This window comes from Heterodontus francisci, chromosome 24 (assembly GCF_036365525.1).
Source record: "Heterodontus francisci isolate sHetFra1 chromosome 24, sHetFra1.hap1, whole genome shotgun sequence".
NCBI lineage: Eukaryota > Metazoa > Chordata > Chondrichthyes > Heterodontiformes > Heterodontidae > Heterodontus > Heterodontus francisci.
In genome coordinates, this window is record NC_090394.1 from 76494879 (window position 1) to 76516956 (window position 22078).

The 22078-nt window shown below is 49.0% G+C and overlaps 1 protein-coding gene across 1 annotated transcript in view; it reads left to right on the plus strand.

The window, feature by feature from the left end:
* Positions 1–20238, plus strand: part of trap1 (TNF receptor-associated protein 1) — a 45358-nt gene extending 25120 nt beyond the window's left edge. Inside the window, exons 11-18 of the mRNA XM_068056669.1 lie at positions 1383–1452; positions 2663–2810; positions 5157–5342; positions 6275–6413; positions 7995–8080; positions 12170–12315; positions 14073–14145; positions 17000–20238. Of these exons, the coding sequence (XP_067912770.1) occupies positions 1383–1452; positions 2663–2810; positions 5157–5342; positions 6275–6413; positions 7995–8080; positions 12170–12315; positions 14073–14145; positions 17000–17101 (950 nt within the window). The 3' untranslated portion in view covers positions 17102–20238. The remainder of the gene's footprint in view (positions 1–1382; positions 1453–2662; positions 2811–5156; positions 5343–6274; positions 6414–7994; positions 8081–12169; positions 12316–14072; positions 14146–16999) is intronic.
* The last annotated feature ends 1840 nt before the right edge of the window (positions 20239–22078 follow it).

Consider the following 22078-nt stretch of genomic DNA (forward strand, 5'->3'; position numbering starts at 1 on the left):
CTGTCCGGGGACCCTCACTGGGTTTTTAACCTGTCCGGGGACCCTCACTGGGTTTTTAACCTGTCCGGGGACCCTCACTGGGTTTTTAACCTGTCCGGGGACCCTCACTGGGTTTTTAACCTGTCCGGGGACCCTCACTGGGTTTTTAACCTGTCCGGGGACCCTCACTGGGTTTTTAACCTGTCCGGGGACCCTCACTGGGTTTTTAACCTGTCCGGGGACCCTCACTGGGTTTTTAACCTGTCCGGGGACCCTCACTGGGGTTTTACCCTGTCCGGGGACCCTCACTGGGGTTTTACCCTGTCCGGGACCCTCACTGGGGTTTTACCCTGTCCGGGGACCCTCACTGGGGTTTTACCCTGTCCCGGGACCCACACTGGGTTTTTAACCTGTCCGGGGACCCTCACTGGGTTTTTAACCTGTCCGGGGACCCTCACTGGGTTTTTAACCTGTCCGGGGACCCTCACTGGGTTTTTAACCTGTCCGGGGACCCTCACTGGGGTTTTACCCTGTCCCGGGACCCTCATGGGTTTTACCCTGTCTGGGGACCCTCACTGGGGTTTTACCCTGTCCCGGGACCCTCACTGGGGTTTTACCCTGTCCCGGGACCCTCATGAGTTTTACCCTGTCCCGGGACCCTCACTGGGGTTTTACCCTGTCCCGGGACCCTCACTGGGGTTTTACCCTGTCCCGGGACCCTCACTGGGGTTTTACCCTGTCCCGGGACCCTCACTGGGTTTTTAACCTGTCCGGGGACCCTCACTGGGTTTTTAACCTGTCCGGGGACCCTCACTGGGTTTTTAACCTGTCCGGGGACCCTCACTGGGTTTTTAACCTGTCCGGGGACCCTCACTGGGTTTTTAACCTGTCCGGGGACCCTCACTGGGTTTTTAACCTGTCCGGGGACCCTCACTGGGTTTTTAACCTGTCCGGGGACCCTCACTGGGTTTTTAACCTGTCCGGGGACCCTCACTGGGTTTTTAACCTGTCCGGGGACCCTCACTGGGTTTTTAACCTGTCCGGGGACCCTCACTGGGGTTTTACCCTGTCCGGGACCCTCACTGGGGTTTTACCCTGTCCGGGGAGCAATAAAAAGTTTAGTTGAGCTTTGAGCCAGAGTCACAGGGCCCTCGAGATTATTTTCCTCCCTTCTGAAGATTCCACCCTGCAGGTTTTTCCCCTCGCCTTCTTTATTCCCTTTAATAATCCAGGTGCCAGCCTGTGGCCTAAAGCCAATGGATGAAAAGTTCAGAGTGTTTTACAGAGACTGCAAGTGCCTTAACCTGCACTGCCTCCATGCCCCTAACTGCTGTGTTTTCCAATGAGCAGTAATATTAAATGTGTTTTTCATACCACTTCTTCTGCTTTTGTGCTTATTGCAGGGGTTGTTGACAGTGAGGATATTCCATTGAACCTCAGCAGAGAGCTGTTACAGGAGAGTGTACTCATCAGGTATGCAGGGTTAGAATGTGAGACTGAAACTGGAACTAGAACCAAGTGCTGAGTGACTGAAACCTTAAACCTTTCCTTTAGATTCCAGTCTGTAAAGAATTGAAAAAAAACTCACTCCCGGGCATCAATTATTCTATATATAAACCACCCCAACCCCCCGAATCCCTCCTTTAGATTCCAGCCTGTAACTTTTTATTCATTGACGGGATTGGGCCTTGCTGGCTAGGCCAGCATTTATTTCCCATCTCTAATTGCCCTTGAGAAGGTGGTGGTGAGCTGCCTTCTTGAACCGCTGCAGTCCATGTGAGGCAGGTACATCCACGTTGTTGTTAGGAAGGGAGTTCCAGGATTTTGACCCAGCGACCGTGAAGGAACGGCGATATAGTTCCAAGTCAGGATGGTGTGTGACTTGAAGGGGAACTTGCTGGATGATTGTAACCAATACTCAGTCTTTCATGTCAGTAGATACACAATCAGACATCTTGCAGGTGGTGGTGTTCCCATGCATCTGCTGCCCTTGTCCTTTTATGTGGTAGAGGTCGCGGGTTTGGAAGGTGCTGTCAAAGGAACCTTGCTGAGTTGCTGCAGTGCTTCTTGTAGATGGTACACACTGCTGCCACTGTGCATCAGTGGTGGAGGGACTGGATGGGGTGCGGAGCAAGCAGGCTGCTTTGTCCTGGATGGGACTAATTTCTGGGTATTGATTATTCGATGTATAGACCCATGAACCCATTGAGTGGATTTCAGTCTGTAATTCAGTCCAGGGTATCTGTTTTATATATAAGGCTGTGATGCTTCTGCAGATACTGACATTCCCTCTAGTCCCCTCCCCAAGTTACAGCCTTGTTTTGAGACCTATGGAGGGAGAGATGAGATAGTGACGGCCATCTCAGCTAATCCTCGCCCTGTTCTCACCTGATGCCTGATTGTGCACCTTCCGGCAGGAAAGACTGAGTATCGGTTGCAATCATCCAGCTGGGAAAACTAGAGTGTAATTGTATAGGTCTCACTGCTGCCCCCTGCTGGGATCAGCTGCCTCATTGCAGGCTGGTGACTTACCTTCACTGCCTCGTTCAGTATCTCACTAGTCAATGCATTTACAGGGAGAGGAGCTGCAGCTCATGAACCTCCTGGGCCTCTGTCCTGCCTAGATCTGTATAGCTTGTGGACCTGCATTCCTGTATAACCCATTGGTCTGTGTTGTCTGCAGGAAGCTGCGAGATGTTCTCCAGCAACGACTGATCAAATTCTTGCTGGACCAAGGGAAAAAAGAGCCTGAAAAGTTCATTAAGTTCTATGAGGATTACGGATTGTTCATACGTGAGGGGATTGTGACGACTGCTGAGCAGGATGTGAAGGTTTGCTGGTGTGGGAATCTCGATTTAATGGCAGAGAGAGTATGACTGAAATTCCTGATTGGGTTCGATATGGGGCAGAGATCTGTATTTTTTTCTGATTTTTTTTTTCCTCTGTGGTGTTTCAGCCCTGCCTGAGCAGCTCGATCTCTCCATGTGTTCAATGATTTGGACTTGGCTTCAGGGGCTGATATCTCAAAATTACTGATTACATGGAATTTATGGGTTTGTCGGTGAGAAGGGCTGTAAAAGCCTTCAGGGAAGACACACAATTGCGTGGGTCAAGTAGACAGATGGTTAACTGAGGAAAAATCAAGGTTGGATGTGGACACTTAATGGGGAGATGCTGAAGGGTGTAGAGGAGTAGAGGGACCTGTTGGTTCAAATTCCCAATTCCCTGAATGTGCGAGTGCAGCTAGATAAAAAGAAAAGAAAGGCTGCCAGGGTTTTAGGTTTTATAATTGGGGTGTGGTGTTAAAAGGGTAATGAGAGAGTTATTATGATCTGGAACACTTTGCCTGAAAAAGTGATGGTTGCAGATTTATAACTTTCAACATGGAATTGAATAAATACTGAAAAATTTGCAGGGCTGTGGGGATAGAGCAGAGGGAGTGGGTCTAATTGGATAGCTCTTTCAAATAGCCAGCACAGGCACGATGGGCTAAATGGCCTCCTTCTGTGCTATAAGATTCTATGAAATGATAAATTTGGATAAACTGTTAGTGAGACCACAATTAGAGACTTTGCGCTATTCTGGGCCCAGTTTTAGAAAGGGCATTAAATCTGTGGAGAGTGTACAGTGAAGATTCGTCAGGTTGACACCAGGGATGGAGGAACTGTAACTCTGAGAAGAGGCTTAAGATATTTGGACTGTTTCCACTGGAACAGAGATGCCGAAGGGCAGATTCAATCGAGATTTTTAAAATGAAGAGTTTTGATAGGGAAAGGCTGGTTCCTCTGGTTAGTGAACAATTGATATTTATCAGAGAGAATGAGGAGAGAGATTAAGAACATAAGATATAGGAACAGGAGTAGACCATTCGGCCCCTCAAGCCTGCTCTCCCATTCAATACGATCGTGGCTGATCTTTTGCCTCAACTCCATATTCCCACCCACTCCCCATATCCGTTGATTCCCTGAGAGACCAAAAATCTATCTATCTCAGCCTTAAATATACTCAACGATGGAGCATCCACAACCCTCCAGAGTAGAAAATTCCCAAGATTCACAACCCTTTGAGTGATGACATTTCTCCTCATCTCAGTCCTAAATGATCAGCCCCTTATCCTGAGACTGTGCCCCCGTGTTCTGGATTGCCCAGCCAGGGGAAACAACTTCTCAGTGTCTACCCTGTTAACCCCCTTCAGAATTTTGTATGTTTCAATGAGATCACCTCTCATTCTTCTAAACTCCAGAGAGTATAGGCCCAATTTACACAGCCTCTTATCATGGGACAACCCTCTCATCCCAGGGACCAATTTAGTGAACCTTTGCTGTGCCACCTCCAAGGCAAGTATGGAAACCAAAACTGCACACAGTGTCCCAGATGCAGTCTCACCAAAGCCCTGTACAATTATAGCAAGATTTCCTTATTCTTGTACTCTTGCAATAAAGGCCAACATGCCATTTGCTTTCCTAATTGCTTGCTGTACCTGCAGGTTAACTTTGTGTTCCATGTACAAGTACAAGTCTCTCTGAACATCAACATTTACAAGTTTCACATCTTTTTAAAAAAAAAAATTCTGCTTTTCTGTTATTTGAAGGAGTTTCTTTACACAGAGTTGTTGGAATGCTTTGCTGCAGGGAGTGGTTGAAGCAGTGACTGCTTTAAGGGATCACAATAAATATTTGAAGCACAGGGAGATAACAGGCTGTGAGGATGAAAGGGGTGGAGATGGAATTAGTTTTGAATTTCTCTAACAAAGAGCTATCACAGCCATGATGAGCCGAATGGCCTCCTGTGCAGCAACAGCCTCCTGGTCTTACAGAGTGCTTTTTGGATCCAGACCCTGTGCTCCTGCTACCCTGTCTGTGCACTTTGATAGCTGGACCTGGACCTCGCGACACTCCAGGTTTACACTTGGGCACTGCACAGACACACGGCGTGGGACCCAACCCAGCTCAGAATGCTGAGCTCATTCTAGTGCTCGAGATCACATCAGCTAATGAAACACAGACCATGAGTTTAAGCTGAAGTCTTCTGGCCTGCGGGGTTGAGCTCTGTACTGTGCAGTCCAGTCAGTTTTGCGATTGAAATTGTTGAGTTAAGCAGTAAACGAGGCTATTGAGGATGTCTAGTCTTGACTGAGGCTGAGTTCCTACTTTTAATTGACTCTGTTGTGTGTTCAGGAGGATATTGGAAAACTGCTGAGATTCGAATCATCTGCTTTGCCAGCGGGTCAGGTGACCAGTCTAGCTGAGTATGGCAACCGGATGAAAGCAGGGAGCCGGAATATTTATTACCTGTGTGCCCCAAACCGTCACTTGGCAGAATATTCACCATATTTTGAAGCCATGAAGAAGAAGGAAATGGAGGTGAGGAGTGGGAGAGCTTGCAGTCAGCAGTTTGCGAACCATACCTTTACTGTTGCAGCTCATTCTATCTGAAGGTGGGAATGTTGTGAACCCGGGCGTCTGTATTAGATTTCCTTGCTTGCTATTGACTTTACTAATTGAGTTTTTCATTGACACTGTCATTCTGTTCAGCTGCACTGATAGGAGACAACATAAACAGAAACCCTGTGTTCACCTCCAGCAGAGTGATGCTTCGCTGCAGCCCTTCCTTGTAAAGCTCATCTCGGGTCTGCAAAAAAAAAACCCGACAGAACCACATCTGACCCAGCCCGAGACCTTCCATTTTTTCCCGCGCCCGACCCGACCATCAGTTAACCTACCTTCCATTTTTCACTTTGTTGCTGATCTACACAAGCTTAAAAAAACTGTAACAAAACCACCTTTCTAGTCAAAAAATTACATTAACAGTGGAGCCACTTACCTGTGATAGAGCATGTCCGACCCGACCCCGGCCCGAAAGCCGGACCCAGAAGTGCGACCCGACCTAAACCCGACACGTCGTCGGGTCCCATCGGGTTCAGGTCGGGTAGCGGGTCTTTACCTCCTTGTAAGTGAGGCTCACGCTCTGTCCTCACCCAGCAGGCCTCTTAGCGATGCAGCAAATGAGAGTCTACATGACGGTCAGATGTGGACCCTGCCTGATTTTCCTTACCCAGCCCCGCTCACTCCCCAGTCCCTTACCGCAAGAGGTTTAGGCCAATTATATCCTCCCCCGGCCTCCCCACACAATCCCGAGACTGACCAGGTGATTTTCCCAATCCACATGGATCATTACCCACTGAGCCAGCCAGAGGACAGTGTTTGATTTGATATTCAGACTCTCGGTGCTTCCGTATAACGCTTTGTGGGTGTGTTTTAAACTAATCCTCTTCTCTCCTGGATGCTTCTGGTAGGTTCTCTTTTGCTACGACCAGTTTGATGAACTGACTCTGTTACATCTGAGGGAGTTTGACAAGAAGAAGCTGATTTCTGTGGAGACTGATATTGTGGTAGATCATTATAAGGAGGAGAAGTATGAGGAAAGCAGACCAGGTACGGTGCCCGGTAGAAGGGTCACTTGTCTGAAACCCAAATGGTGATTACTGTCCTGGGGAGGTAACACCGGATCTCTCATTTTGTTGGTGTGTGTATGTGTCTTACTCTGCTACTGTGTGTTTGCAGCCTGCGCTGTGTATCTGGGTGGGTGTGTTTGCAGCCCGCGCTGTGTATCTGGGTGGGTGTGTTTGCTGCTCGCGCTGTGTGTCTGGGTGGGTGTGTTTGCTGCCCGCGCTGTGTATCTGGGTGGGTGTGTTTGCAGCCCGCGCTGTGTATCTGGGTGGGTGTGTTTGCTGCCCGCGCTGTGTATCTGGGTGGTGTGTTTGCAGCCCGCGCTGTGTATCTGGGTGGGTGTGTTTGCAGCCCGCGCTGTGTATCTGGGTGGGTGTGTTTGCAGCCCGCGCTGTGTGTCTGGGTGGGTGTGTTTGCTGCCCGCGCTGTGTATCTGGGTGGGTGTGTTTGCAGCCCGCGCTGTGTATCTGGGTGGGTGTGTTTGCTGCCCGCGCTGTGTATCTGGGTGGTGTGTTTGCAGCCCGCGCTGTGTATCTGGGTGGGTGTGTTTGCAGCCCGCGCTGTGTATCTGGGTGGGTGTGTTTGCAGCCCGCGCTGTGTGTCTGGGTGGGTGTGTTTGCAGCCCGCGCTGTGTGTCTGGGTGGGTGTGTTTGCAGCCCGCGCTGTGTGTCTGGGTGGGTGTGTTTGCAGCCCGCGCTGTGTGTCTGGGTGGGTGTGTTTGCAGCCCGCGCTGTGTGTCTGGGTGGGTGTGTTTGCAGCCCGCGCTGTGTGTCTGGGTGGGTGTGTTTGCAGCCCCTGCTGTGTGTCTGGGTGGGTGTGTTTGCAGCCCCTGCTGTGTGTCTGGGTGGGTGTGTTTGCAGCCCGCGCTGTGTGTCTGGGTGGGTGTGTTTGCAGCCCGCACTGTGTGTCTGGGTGGGTGTGTTTGCAGCCCGCGCTGTGTGTCTGGGTGGGTGTGTTTGCAGCCCGCGCTGTGTGTCTGGGTGGGTGTGTTTGCAGCCCGCGCTGTGTGTCTGGGTGGGTGTGTTTGCAGCCCGCGCTGTGTGTCTGGGTGGGTGTGTTTGCAGCCCGCGCTGTGTGTCTGGGTGGGTGTGTTTGCAGCCCCTGCTGTGTGTCTGGGTGGGTGTGTTTGCAGCCCCTGCTGTGTGTCTGGGTGGGTGTGTTTGCAGCCCGCGCTGTGTGTCTGGGTGGGTGTGTTTGCAGCCCGCACTGTGTGTCTGGTTGGGTGTGTTTGCAGCCCCTGCTGTGTGTCTAGGTGGGTGTGTCTACAGCATGTGCTGTGTGTCTGCGTGTCATAGAGTTATACAGCATCGAAACAGGCCCTTCGGCCCATCGTAATGGGTGTGTTTGCAGCCTCTGCTGTGTGTCTGTGTGGGTGGATATTTCTGTTTTCTCACCCACCCCCAAAAGGTGGTGGAATCTACCTCAAACAAGGAATGATACATGAAGGGAATGCATGTAACTTTTTTTAAAAAACACCCGGGGAGTAAACTACAGAAACGTTGTTTCTTTAATAACTGTACTTCAGTAACTTTGTCACAGCGATGGTAATTGTTTCTCCTTTCACAGTGACGGAGCGACTGTCTGAGTCAGAGGCTGAGGGGCTTGTGGCGTGGATGAGGAATGTACTTGGAGAACGAGTGACGAATATTAAGGTGATGAAACTACGACGCAATCCCTGTCTGTCTGTCTGGTCAGCAGCAACAAGCGGGTTGAGTGAATTCCCAGCACTGTTGGTTCTCAACCAGTCTGGTTGTTACAATCCTGTGAATCCCTTTCTGTGACAAGTCACTATTGACATTGTCTATCCAGCAGTTGCTTTGTCCTCCTGGTCATCTTGCTCTGTGTGCACAGCCATAGAAGGTGTTACAGCTTTTTCTGTTCTTCAGACATACCCCAAAAGAGATTACATAAACTACGCTTGTGTTCTTTGGAATATAGAAGGATAAGGGGCAATTTGATTGAGGTTTTTAGTATCTTGAAAGGAATTGACAAGGTTGATAAAGGGAAACTTTTTCTGCTGGCAGGGGAGTCTAGGGCAAGAGGACATAACATTAAAATAGAGCCAGGCCATCCAGGAGAGATGTTAGGAAACACTTCTTCACACAAAGGGTAGATGTGTGGAACTCTGCACTGGTTGTGGTTGTTGGAGGTCAATCATCTCAGCCCCAGGACATCGCTGCAGGAGTTCCTCAGGGTAGTGTCCTAGGCCCAACCATCTTCAGCCACTTCATCAATGACCTTCCCTCCATCATAAGGTCAGAAGTGGGATATTTGGTGATGATTGCACAATGTTCACCATTTGTGACTCCTCAGATACTGAAGCAGCCTATGTCCATATGCAGCAAGACCTGGACAATATCCAGGCTTGGGCTGGGAAGTGGCAAGTAACATTTGCGCCACGCAAGTGCCAGGCAATGTCCATCTTGAACAAGAGAGAATCTAACCATCTCCCCTTGATGTTCAATGGCATTGCCATCGCTGAATCACCCCATCCACATTCTGGCTGTTACCATTGACCAGGAACTTAACTGAATGAGCCACATAAATACCGTGGCTACAAGGGCAGGTCAGAGGCTAGGAATCCTGCAGCAAGTAACTCACCTCCTGACTCCCCAGTGCCTGTCCACCATCTACAAGGCACACGTCAGGAGTGTGATGGAATACTCTCCACTTGCCTGGATGGGTGCAGCTCCAACAACACTCAAGAAGCTTGACACCATCCAGGACAAAGCAGCCTGCTTGATTGGCACACCATCTACAAACATTCACTCCCTCCACCAACGACGCACAGTGGCAGCAGTGTGTACCATCTACAAGATGCACTGCAGCAATGCACCAAGGCTCCTTAGACAGCATCTTCCAAATCTGTGACCTCTACCAACTAGAAGGACAAGGGCAGCAGACACATGGGAACACCACCACCTGCAAGTTCCCCTCCAAGCCACGCACCATCCTGACTTGGAGCTATATCGACGTTCCTTCACTGTCGCTGGGTCAGAATCTGGAACTCCCTCCTTAGCAGCATTATGGTGTACCTACACCAGATGGACTATTAGGGATGGGCAATAAATACTAGCCTTGCCAGTGACACTCCCATCCTATCAATGAAGATGCTAGCCCTGTTATTGATTTTAAACCTGAGATCGATCAGTTTTTGCTGGACAAGGGTATTAAGGAAAATGGAGCAAGGCAGGTGAATGGAACTAAGATGCAGATCAGCCATGATCTCATTGAACAGCAGAACAGGCTCGAGGGGCTGAATGGCCTATTCCTGTTCCTAAATTTGAGCCATCACGGTCACTCCTGGATCTTTTGTAGAAATGTTGTTTAATGTCCAAACCAGGTTCTTGTATCTTTCCTGATTCTCTGTCCTGGATAATCGCAGTATTCCTCTCAACTAACTTTCCTCTGCTGCTTTTCACAGCTCCCATTCTCTGACACGAACCCACCAAGATGTACAAACTTAACCACCTGTTCAGCTGCATCCCCTCTGACTGTAATGTGCACACTTTCCTGTGATGATGAAACCCAGTCAGAGGGTTTAACGATGCAGACTGCTCCTGTTTGACATTGAGCACAGGGACCAGGTCTGAACCCTAAAACAGCAGCAGGATGTAAGAACCAGTGTAAGCGTTAATGCTATTGTTGAGCAGTATCATCTTTCGCTATCTCGATCAGGCAGCTGCTATTCTTCACCTGACCCTGGACAGCGAGTTTGTCAAGCTACAAGACTATAAAAAATTTACAGGACAGAGGGAGGCCATTCAGCCCATCATGTCGGTGTCAGCTGAAAAAGAACTATCCAACCAAATCCCACTTTCCAGCTCTTGGCCCATAGCCCTGTGAACTACGACACCTCAAGGCATATCCAAGTATTTTTTAAATGTGATGGGGATTTTTGCCTCTGTCACTCTTTCAGACAGTGAGTTCCAGACCCACACCACCCTCTGGGTGAAAAACATTCTCCTCAACTCCCCTCTAATCCTTCACCCATTACTTTAAATCTCTGCCCCCTAGTTATTGACCACTCTGCTAAGGGAAATAGCTCTTTCCTACGCACTCTCTCTCGGCCCCTCATGATTTTATACACCTCAATTAAATCTCCCTTCTGTCTCCTGGGTTCCAGCCTATCCAATCTTTCCTCATAGCTAAAATTCTCCATTCCTGGCAATATCCTCGTAAATCCACTCTGGACTGTCCAGGGAGATCACATCCTTCCTGTGATGCATTGAGCAGAACTGTGTGCAGCACTCTAGCTGTGGCCTAGCTAGCATATTATACAGTTCTAGCTAACCTCCCTGCTCTTATACTCTATGCCTCAGCTAATAAAAGGAAAGCATCCCATATACCTTCTGAACTGCCTTATCTACCTCTCCTGCTACCTCCAGGAATCTGTGGACATGCACTCCAAGGTTCCTCTGTTCCTCTACACTTCTCCATATCCTACCATTTATTGTATATTCCCTTGTCTTGTTTGTCCTCCCCAAATGTAGTACCTCACTCTCCTCCAGATTCAACTCCATTTGCCACCTTTCTGTTCACCTGACCGGTCCATTGATACCTTCTTGCAGTCTACAGCTTTCTTCTTCACTATCAACTACATGGCCAATTTTTGTATCATTTGCAAACTTCTTAATCATGCTCCCTACATTTAAATTTAAATCATTGATATAAACCACAGAAAGCAAGGGACCTATAGAACCCCACTGGAAACAGCCTTCCATGCACAAAAAAACCCACTGACCATTACCCTTTGCTTCCTGCCTCTGAGCCAATTTTGGACCAACTTGCCACTTTCCCTTTGTTCCCATGGGCTCTTACTTTTCTGACCAGTCTGTCATGTGGGACCTTATCAAAAGCCTTGCTAAAATCCTTACAGACTACATCAAATGCACGACCCTCATTGACACTCCTTGTTACCTCTTTGAAAAATTCAATCATGTTAGTCAGACACAACCTTTCCATAACAAATCCGTGCTGATTGTCTTTTTGTACCTTTTGAAGTGAAGTCACTGTTGTAAGAAACATGGCAGCCAGTTTACAGACAGCAAGATCCCATACACAGCAGTGTGATAATGATCAGATAATCTGTTTTAGTGATGTTGATTGAGGGATAAATATTGGTCAGGATACCGGGGAGAACTCCCCTGTTCTTTAAAATAGTGCCGTGAGATCTTTAACATCCATCTCAGGGCAGACAGGGCCTCGGTTTAACATCTCACCCGAAAGACGGCACCTCGGACAGTGCAGCACTCTTTCAGTGGGAGTGTCAGCCGGAATTTTGTGCTCAATTCTCTGGAGTGGGATTTGAACCCACAACCTTCTGACTTGGTGAGAGTGCTGCCCACTGAGCCAAGTCTGACACCAATGTGTAACCACATAATGAAAGCACATCATCTTGTTTCCCTCCCTTTATACAGTTCCTGCATGATTCATAAACATTAGCACAATCCCACATAAAAATAGCACTAGGAGTAATACTAAATGATTGTCTGATATCTTAGATTGAAGCTCAGCTGCTTTAGATTGTGTTATGCATTTCTAATGAGATAAATGAGCAGATCATCTGTTTCAGTGATGCTGGTTAGGAGAGGAATGTTGGCAGCGACACTGGGGAAGAGCTCCCCTGCTCTTCAGTTAGTGTGCTGAGAGTGTGAATATTCTGACACGGCCTCGGTTTCTTGTCTAGATTATGTCGCTAAACAAATACAGACTTGCTTCCTTGCTCGTATATTCCCCAGTTGACGCCACGGTTGGACACTCACCCTGCCATGGTCACCGTGCTGGAGATGGGCGCCGCGCGGCATTTCCTGCGCACACAGCAGCTTGCCAAGTCCAGCGAGGAGCGGGCACAGATCCTGCAGCCAACACTGGAAATCAACGCTGGGTAAGTTGCAGCCTGCGCTAGGCCGGGTCATGTGGAGAAGCGAAGCAATGTGCTCAGTGCCTGCACAGGAGAAATCACCCTGAGCGAGGGTGGGGGGTGTCAGGGCCCCCTCCCCCTCCCTCCTTTGTAGTTACAGCCATGTGGAGGCTCAGTGTGCCATTGCTTGCATGGTAGTATCAGCTACTGCACCAGTAACTCATGATACCTGCCAGTAAGATGCACCATATCACCATGCGTACATGTAATGTATGTCTGAACATCATATTGCTGTGTGTGTCTTTCCCTCAGTCTTTCCCTCCCTCCCCACTGCTTCCCAAATTCCCCTTCCCGGTCTCCCTCTCCCATTCCCACTCTCTGCCTTTCTTCCTTGCCCCCACGCCTTTCCTCTCTCTTTCTCCCACCCCCCCATCCACCCACTCCCTCCCCCTCCTTCCCCCATCTCTCTCCCTACCCCTTCCCCCATCTCTCTCCCTACCCCTTCCCCCATCTCTCTCCCTACCCCTTCCCCCATCTCTCTCCCTACCCCTTCCCCCATCTCTCTCCCTACCCCTTCCCCCATCTCTCTCCCTACCCCTTCCCCCATCTCTCTCCTTACCCCTTCCCCCATCTCTCTCCCTACCCCTTCCCCCATCTCTCTCCCTACCCCTTCCCCCATCTCTCTCCCTACCCCTTCCCCCATCTCTCTCCCTACCCCTTCCCCCATCTCTCTCCCTACCCCTTCCCCCATCTCTCTCCCTACCCCTTCCCCCATCTCTCTCCCTACCCCTTCCCCCATCTCTCTCCCTACCCCTTCCCCCATCTCTCTCCCTACCCCTTCCCCCATCTCTCTCCCTACCCCTTCCCCCATCTCTCTCCCTACCCCTTCCCCCATCTCTCTCCCTACCCCTTCCCCCATCTCTCTCCCTACCCCTTCCCCCATCTCTCTCCCTACCCCTTCCCCCATCTCTCTCCCTACCCCTTCCCCCATCTCTCTCCCTACCCCTTCCCCCATCTCTCTCCCTACCCCTTCCCCCATCTCTCTCCCTACCCCTTCCCCCATCTCTCTCCCTACCCCTTCCCCCATCTCTCTCCCTACCCCTTCCCCCATCTCTCTCCCTACCCCTTCCCCCATCTCTCTCCCTACCCCTTCCCCCATCTCTCTCCCTACCCCTTCCCCCATCTCTCTCCCTACCCCTTCCCCCATCTCTCTCCCTACCCCTTCCCCCATCTCTCTCCCTACCCCTTCCCCCATCTCTGTCCTTCTCCCTTCCCCCATCTCTGTCCTTCTCCCTTCCCCCATCTCTCTCCCTACCCCTTCCCCCATCTCTCTCCCTACCCCTTCCCCCATCTCTGTCCTTCTCCCTTCCCCCATCTCTCTCTGCTACCCTTTCTATCCCTGCCCCCCCCACCCAACCCTTGGTCCCCCCCCTCACCTGTCCTCCCCTCTCTCGTGCCCACCCCCTATCTGCCCCGCCACCACCCCTCTCTGCCCCCTCTCGCTCTCTCTCTCCCTCTCTATCTCCACCCCCCCCGCCCCCCCCTATCTCCACCCCCCCCGCCCCCCCTCTATCTCCACCCCCCCGCCCCCCCTCTATCTCCACCCCCCCGCCCCCCCTCTATCTCCACCCCCCGCCCCCTCTCCGTCTCCCCCCCCCGCCCAACCCCCCACTCCCCACCCCTCTCTAGTACGGTGATGTTTGCACAGATTGCAGGTCATGGTCATTTCGGCCTTGTAGAGACTGCATTCATTAATTGACCTGAACCCTGTACTGTTTCAGTCACACTCTGATTAAGAAGCTGAATGAATTACGAGACCGGAATCCAGAGCTAGCTCAGCTGCTGCTTGACCAGGTGAGTGATTGTCCCAGTAGCCATGATCTGCCCAGACCCTGTGGCAAATATGGTGCTGGCAATATTCAGCGGGCAGCACTGAAGGGCATCGGATGGGGAGGGGGTGTGAGCATGATCCCAAAGCAATGCATCCTCCTGAGGGGCTTTTGATGTGGGGTTTTGCTGCGGGCTTTTGGGGGGATTTGCTGCAGGGTTTTGGGGGATTTGCTGCAGGGTTTTGGGGGATTTGCTGCAGAGTTTTGGGGGATTTGCTGCAGGGTTTTGGGGGGTTTGCTGCAGGGTTTTGGGGGATTTGCTGCAGGGTTTTGGGGGTTTGCTGCAGGGTTTTGGGGGATTTGCTGCAGGGTTTTGGGGGGTTTGCTGCAGGGTTTTGGGGGGTTTGCTGCAGGGTTTTGGGGGGTTTGCTGCAGGGTTTTGGGGGGTTTGCTGCAGGGTTTTGGGGGGTTTGCTGCAGGGCTTTGGGGGATTTGCTGCAGGGTTTTTCGCGGGGTTTGGGAGATGGCAGCCTCTGGTTGCTGCCTGGGAAAATGTCTCAACAGGTGGGGAGTGGGACTGAGATGTATAGGAAGGAGCAGATTGAGGCCCGGCTCTCGGTTCTGTACGCTAAATGCAGACAGGCCAAGGCACAGGATTTAACTGGGGCTGGGGAGAAGGTTCCTGTTCCTTTTGTTTGATAATGAAGAGACTGATATCCAACCCAGCAGGTAACACGGAACAATGAAAACAAAGACAGACAGACAGACTTGCAATTCTGTAGAGTCTTTCGCAACCTGATAATGTCCCAAAGCACTTTAACCAATGAAGTACTTTATAAGATGTTATTTAGGAAACTCAGCAGCCAATCTGCGCATAGCTAGATTCTACAAACAGCAGTCTGCGTCCATATGCAGCAAGACCTGGACAATATCCAGACTTGGGCTGATAAATGGCAAGTAACATTGGCATCGCACAAGTGCCAAGCAATGACCATCTCCAATAAGAGAGAATATAACCATCTCCCCATGATGTTCAATGGCATTACCATCGCTGAATCCCCCACTATCAACATCCTAGGGGCTACCATTGGCCAGAAACTGAACTGGAGTAGCCATATAAATACCATGGCTACAAGAGCAGGTCAGAGGCTGGGAATTCTGCAGCAAGTAACTCACCTCCTGACTCCCCAAAGCCTGTCCACCATCTGTAAAGTACAAGTCAGAAGTGTGATGGAATACTCTGCACTTGCCTAGATGGGTGCAGCTCCAACAACACTCAAGAAGCTCGACACCATCCAGGACTAAGCAGCCAGCTTATTTGGCACCCCATCCACAAACATTCACTCCCTCCACCACCAACGCACAGTGGCAGCAGTGTGTACCATCTACAAGATGCACTGCAGCAACTCACCAAGGCTCCTTAGACAGCACCTTCAAAACCCGGGACCTCTACCACCTAGAAGGACAAGGGCAGCAGATGCATGGGAACACCACCACCTGCAAGTTCCCCTCCAAGTCACACATCATCCTGACTTGGAACTATATCGCCGTTCCTTCACCACCACCTCAAGGGCAATTAGGGATGGGCAATAACATTCCCATAAATGAATTAAAAACTGTATGCCATTGTTTCAATGTCGTGCATCACCTGAAGTCATAGAGTTATGCAGCACAGAACAGGCCCTTCGGCCCATCGTGTCTGTGCTGGCCATCCTGTACCCAACTATTCTAACCTAATATTCCTGTACTTGGCCCGTAGCCTTGTATGCTATGGCATTTCAAGTGCTCATCTGAATACTTCTTAAATGTTGTGAGGGTTCCTGCCTCTACCACCTCTTCAGGCAGTGTTTCCAGATTCCAACCACCCACTGGGTGAAAAAAAATTTCATCAAATCCCCCCTAAACCTCCTACCCCTTACCTTAAATCTATGCCCCCTGGTTCTTGACCCCTCCACTAAGGGGAAAATGTTTCTTCCTATCTATGCCCCTCAATCATGTCCCCCCTCAGCCTTCTCTGCTCCAAGGAAAACAACCCCAGCCTTTTCAGTCTCTCTTCGTAGCTGAAATGCTCCAGCCCAGGCAACATCCTGGTGAATCTCCTCTGCACCCTTTCCAGTGCAATCACATCCTTCCTGTACAAATGGCGGGGAATTCAGGGGCAGTGATCTCCTGTCCTAGAATCATTGAAACTTATAGCACAGAAGGAGACCATTCAGCCCATCATGCCTGTGCCGGCTCTATAAAAGAACAGCAGTGCTTCCTCCCACATTTTTGTCCGTAACCCCGTAGTTCCTCATCCTCCTGTATCTGTCCAACTTCCTTTTCAATGTTTTTATGGAATCTGCTTCCAGCACCTTTCCAAGTTGAGCATTCCAAATCCCGATAGCTAGTTTCAGTCACCCAGATGGGTTGGACAGGGATTTCCCGGATATTTTCCCCAAATTGGCCTGTGTTTTTATGTTTTTAATGCTTCTCCCAGGCGATTACATGGTTTTGGATCAGGTGGCAGGGTGTATATTGTGATACACAATTATGTGGGACGGGCTGGATGTCTTTACCTGCCCATCATTGTTCCTATATCATTGCACTGCTTTTCAGTTTATTGCTTTGTTCAGTGTCACCCCACAGGCACACCCATCTTATCCAGGAAGGCAGCTGACCTCAGTGTAACTCAGCTGTGACCAAGGTGAACCCCTTCAAAGAGCAGCCATCGGCGGATTTCCCCAGGGCTGTGTGATTGATCGCGTTACGCATTGCGTTTGAAAACTGGTGGTGGGGGTGGGGTGGGGGGGGGTGGGTGGGTGGAGGGGTAATGGAAGATTAAACGTGAGCGATTGCTTGAGATCTGATCGAACCGTCACATATGCTGTTTCTTTCAGATTTATGATAACACCATGATCGCTGCGGGATTAAACGATGACCCCCGACCTATGGTCAGCAGATTGAACAAGCTTCTAACCAAAGCGCTGGAAAACCACTAAAGACTTGGGGGAGAGGCCCTCGTGCCCCGGTCACTGTGTGTGGAGTCCCAGAACCAATGAGAAAGATCCAATAATCAGTCCCTGCTGAACCTGTGTTTGACATGGTGGCTTATTCCACAACATGCCTCGTAATTTCTCCACACTGTTGACACAAATGTTAAATTGAGATAAAAGATTCTGCAAGTAAAATATTTCCGAATGATAACTTTGCTCAGTCTGAGGGAGCTGCAGTGATCTCTGTCGATGACTCGTGTTTCTAGGCCGTTTTACTTGATCGGTGCAGGCGGACATAGTCCCGCTTGTTTCTGTAAATTTCAGGTTTTCCTGGCAAAATAATTAGTCAACGGCCTGGTGAGTTCACTCAGTTCCAGGATATAGGATGGGCACTAGGCTTCCTTCAAACAAGAGTCACATGCTCCTTGTTCACTTTGCTGCTGTCTATGTGCAAATGAGAGCCTCAGAGGTTGAATTGAGGTGGTTGGAGGTGAGATGTACGGGGGGGGGAAACATTGTTTAAAAATAAAACATGTTGACTGCTTTCAGTGTTGGGACTCAAGCTGCTGTGTGTAGGTGGAAAGGTGTTGTTTTGTATATGGGTGTTGGAAGTAATTTGCCTATTTATGGAGCTGTGTCTGGTACAGAATACTAGGCTGCTGTTTCACTCAAGGTTTAAAGAAAAATCACTGAATTATAAAGAGGGATCTTGGTGTTTTTCAGAATATTTTGGCACTCACACATAGCCTGTGAATTGTATTGTTTACTGAGAATATTGGTGGCAGTCTCCTAGAAGAAATAGTCTGTAATGCTGTCCTCACTGGGGTCTAATTTCACAGGTACCAGGCTGATTTGGTTTCCCTCCCCACTCTCCCCCACAATCCAGGGAGGGTGAGGCAAGAGCTTGTCATGGGGAAGCGCAAGCTGGGATCAAAACTGGGACTCTGAGTCCATGTGAGATTTGTGCTGCAGGATGTGAAGATTGAATCGATAATACTCACCCTTTTACACATAGGAAAGGAATTGACGGCAACGGTTTCTGGAGCAGGAATTTAACAAGTCCCTGTTTGTGTAATAGTTGTCAATAACTTCCTACTGTCTGTGAAACATTGAAATATTAATGAGACACCCAGGTGCAGGAGATTTTGTCATGGCAATCTAAAACATTGCATTAATGAGTTTCAGAAGCTGAGGGAGAGTATAAGGCAGGAGCAGACCAAAGAAATTGGGCAACACATTGGGTTCCTGGTGAGTGGCTGTGGTGTCCTGGCTTTTCTCTTTAGAGTACCCCCCTCCCCACCCTGAAAGCTGATGGCTTTTCCTCACTCGGTTGCAGTTCCACAGCTACTGACCGCCCTCCAGCGCCACACCTGGACAGACAGTGTTGGTGGGATATTCAACCATGGACAGTGTCGCAGCGGATCAGCCATGGACACCATTCAAATCTAAGGGTACTGAGGCAAGTTCTGCAGTCTGAGCTCTGATCCAGTTCTGAGCAGGTGACTCAGCAAAATGCCTGGCCCTTCTAGAAATCCCAACCTTGCGACATTTTAACCTTCACAGTTTGGTAGACTTTTCCTCCCCTCTTTAGGGACCTGCACACTTTTCTTCCTCCTCCACTTTCACAAGAGGGGTCTCTATATGTAAAACTGTATGCAGGCTATCTCTGAACACGTAGGAAACACTGAGAAACTACACTGTAAAAATCAAATCAGCAAGGTGCTAAAATTATCCAATTTGAGGAAACTTCTAAGAAAAACAGAAAATGGCCTTTTTTGAAAATGCATTTTCAGGATGTGGGTGTCTTTGGCATTTATTGATTTTGATACAACTGAGGGGGACTTGCCAAGCCACCCGAGAGTCAGCCACTGGAGTCATATAGATGAAGACTGGATAAGACGGCAGGTTTCCTTCCCTAAACGAGTAAATCAGTTGGTTTTTACAACATTCCAACAGTTTCACGGTCATTTTTATTGATCCCAGCTTTTTAATGCCAGATTTTTTGAAACTGAATTCACATTCTTATTGCTGTACAAGGGTTTGAACTTGCATTCTCTGTGTCCCAGCCGGTGTGGATGTAGAGTGTCAATCCCTCTACCCTGCCCCTATTGTACCAGTATGATATTCAACCATTTCTACATCATTCTTCTGAGTTCTGAATTGGAGGCATTGGACAGAAACCCATGTTAGACAGAACCGACAAGAGTTTATCCAATCAGTCTAACCTGGATTTGAATCCAGGTTCCAGGATAGAAATGCTGGTGTCTAGCCCTCTGTTATGAACGCTGGACTTTGTAACATGATTATGTTTTAAATATTGTGCTTTTTAAAAGTTTAAGATGGAGTCTGGAAGGTCAGGTGATCTCACATCCACTCTGTTAAAGGACACGACAGACCAAAGATTTTTTTAAAGAAAAAGAGACTTCGGCGGGTAACACCTGAAGAACCGTTTCACCCTCCCAGACTTTCGGGTCGTAAAACAAGAAGTCAGTGATTCTGAAGATGCAAATGTACCAAGCAGTTGTTACCACCTGGGAACAATGGAAGGTCCAGGTGGCTCTGTGAAACCAGACTTCTGGACTTTGCATATTGGAACAGGACAATTATTGACTTTTGAGTCCAGATAAATTTAACCGATTTTCTGAAGGCAGGCAGGCAGTGAGAGAGGAAACCAGCGGTTGCAGCCTTAAGACAGGCTGTAAGAAGGGAACCCACTGTTGCAGCCTTAGAGCAGGCTGTAAGGAGAACAACCGGTGGTGGCGGCTGAGAGAGGGGCCACCTACTCTCAGAAGCTAGATACAGAAAAAGGCTGCGAAAACTGGAACCTGCTCTTGAAACTTGAAGGTTGCAGAGAAGTTGAAGAGCAGCAAGATCACCAGGAATCACCTTATTCACGGACATCCAGGTCGGAAGTGCTCTGAAAAGTGAGTGAAGAGAACATTGATTTTTGAAAAGTCTGGGAGATGCAACCCATTGCTACTGGGAGGAGTTTGGGACTTTTAACTGCAAAAGGATCTCGCCAACAAGGAGGACTGTGTAACGTATAAGCGTGATGTGAGGTTCTCAAGTATTTTAATGAGTAAAGAAAATATCTTTCTTTGTAATCTGGGATATCCACTACTTATAAAGTACAATTTAGTTAATTGGGGATTTCTTTTAGTTATAGAATCATAGAGAGATACAGCACTGAAACAGGCCCTTCAGCCCACCGAATCTGTGCCGACCAACAACCACCCATTTATACTAATCCTACATTAATCCCATATTCCCTACCACATCCTACCATTCTCTTACCACCTACCTACACTAGGGGCAATTTATAATGGCCAATTTACCTAGCAACCTGCAAGTCTTTGGCTGTGGGAGGAAACCGGAGCACCCGGCGGAAACCCACACGGTCACAGGGAGAACTTGCAAACTCCGCACAGGCAGTACCCAGAACTGAACCCGGGTCGCTGGAGCTGTGAGGCTGTGGTGCTAACCACTGTGCCGCCCAGTTGTTGTATAATGAAAGCCCTAAAATGTGAAGTCTTGTCATGTAATTCTTTAAATTGGGCTGGGGGTTCATATCTCATATTTTAACATTAATAGTCTCACTGAGGTCGTAACACCCACTGTGTCACTCATTCCATCACTCCGTGCTCACTGACCTACATTGGCTCCCAGTAATGCCTCAATTTTAAAATTCTCATCCTTGTTTTCATATTCCTCCATGGCCCCGGCCCTCTTAATTATATAAACTATCACTGGCAACCTCTGTCCTCACTGATTGTAAACTCAATCCCGTCTCTACCACAGATTCATGCAATGTTTTTCTGAAGGAGTTATTTGCCAGGTTGGTTGCTTTTGCTGTGAGTCTGGTTTGAGTCACTTCTGTACTTCTAAGTGTTGCGTCAGTCCTGTTAATTACTCTGCACCATGTACTGTGCACTGTGAGATCCGTCCAGTTTGTGTGTGTTATAAATGACACTCTGCATTCCAGTGTGCTCAGATCAATGTATAACAGCAAAATCAAGGTCAGTATCAATCCCCTTGATCTGTACTGACCCTGGGGCCACACTGGCCACTGCCTCTTACTGTGGTACGCAGCTGGGAGAGGGCCTCTAATCTGAGTCCCTCTGTCTGGCTGTGGCCCACACTCACCAACTTACATCGAGGGGACTGTAGGTCAGTAAATTTCACTTGATAATTATTCACATTGATGACTATTTGTCATCTATTTTTAGGTTTAGCTGAAAATTGTTGACTAGGAGGGAAAACGAATTTTGACAAACTTTGTGATTTTACTGCCTGAGAAAGATTGGGGTGCGATTTGTGAGATGGCAAAGCCCACTTGGGTGGGTGGGTGATGCCCCTTGCTCCTCACTCCCCCCAGTTCTAATACATGGTATAGGTGAATGGCCACACAGTGGGCTCCTAACACCTCAGCCAAGAGAAGGGCAATCATGGTTTTAAATAGATTGAAGCAACTCTTCCTTATTGGAGTTGCCTACAATCATTCCCACTTGATGGATGGCTGCAGAGGCTGGGCCCGTCTCTCCTTCAGGGACATGGGGCCGGGCACATGCAACAGTATCAGCCTTGGCTCAGTGGGTAGTACTCTCAGCTGAGTCAGAAGGTTGTGTGTTTAAGAACAATAATTTATATTTATCTTGTGCCTTTAACATAATAAAAAGTTCCCACAGGCGTATTATAAAACAAAATCTGACACTGAGCCACATAAGGAGATAGTGGTCAGATGATCAAAAACTTGGTCAAAGAGGTAGGTTTTAAGGACTGTCTTAAAGGAAGAAAGCGAGGTAGAGAGGTGGAGAGGTTTAGGGAGAGTATTCCAGAGCTTGGGGCCGAGGCAACTGAAGGCACAGCCACCAATGGTGGAGCAATTAAAATCAAGGATGTACAAGATGCCAGAAATAGAGTAGCATAGATATCTGAGAGGGTTGTGGGGCTGAAGGATATTACTGAGATAGGAAGGGGCGAGGC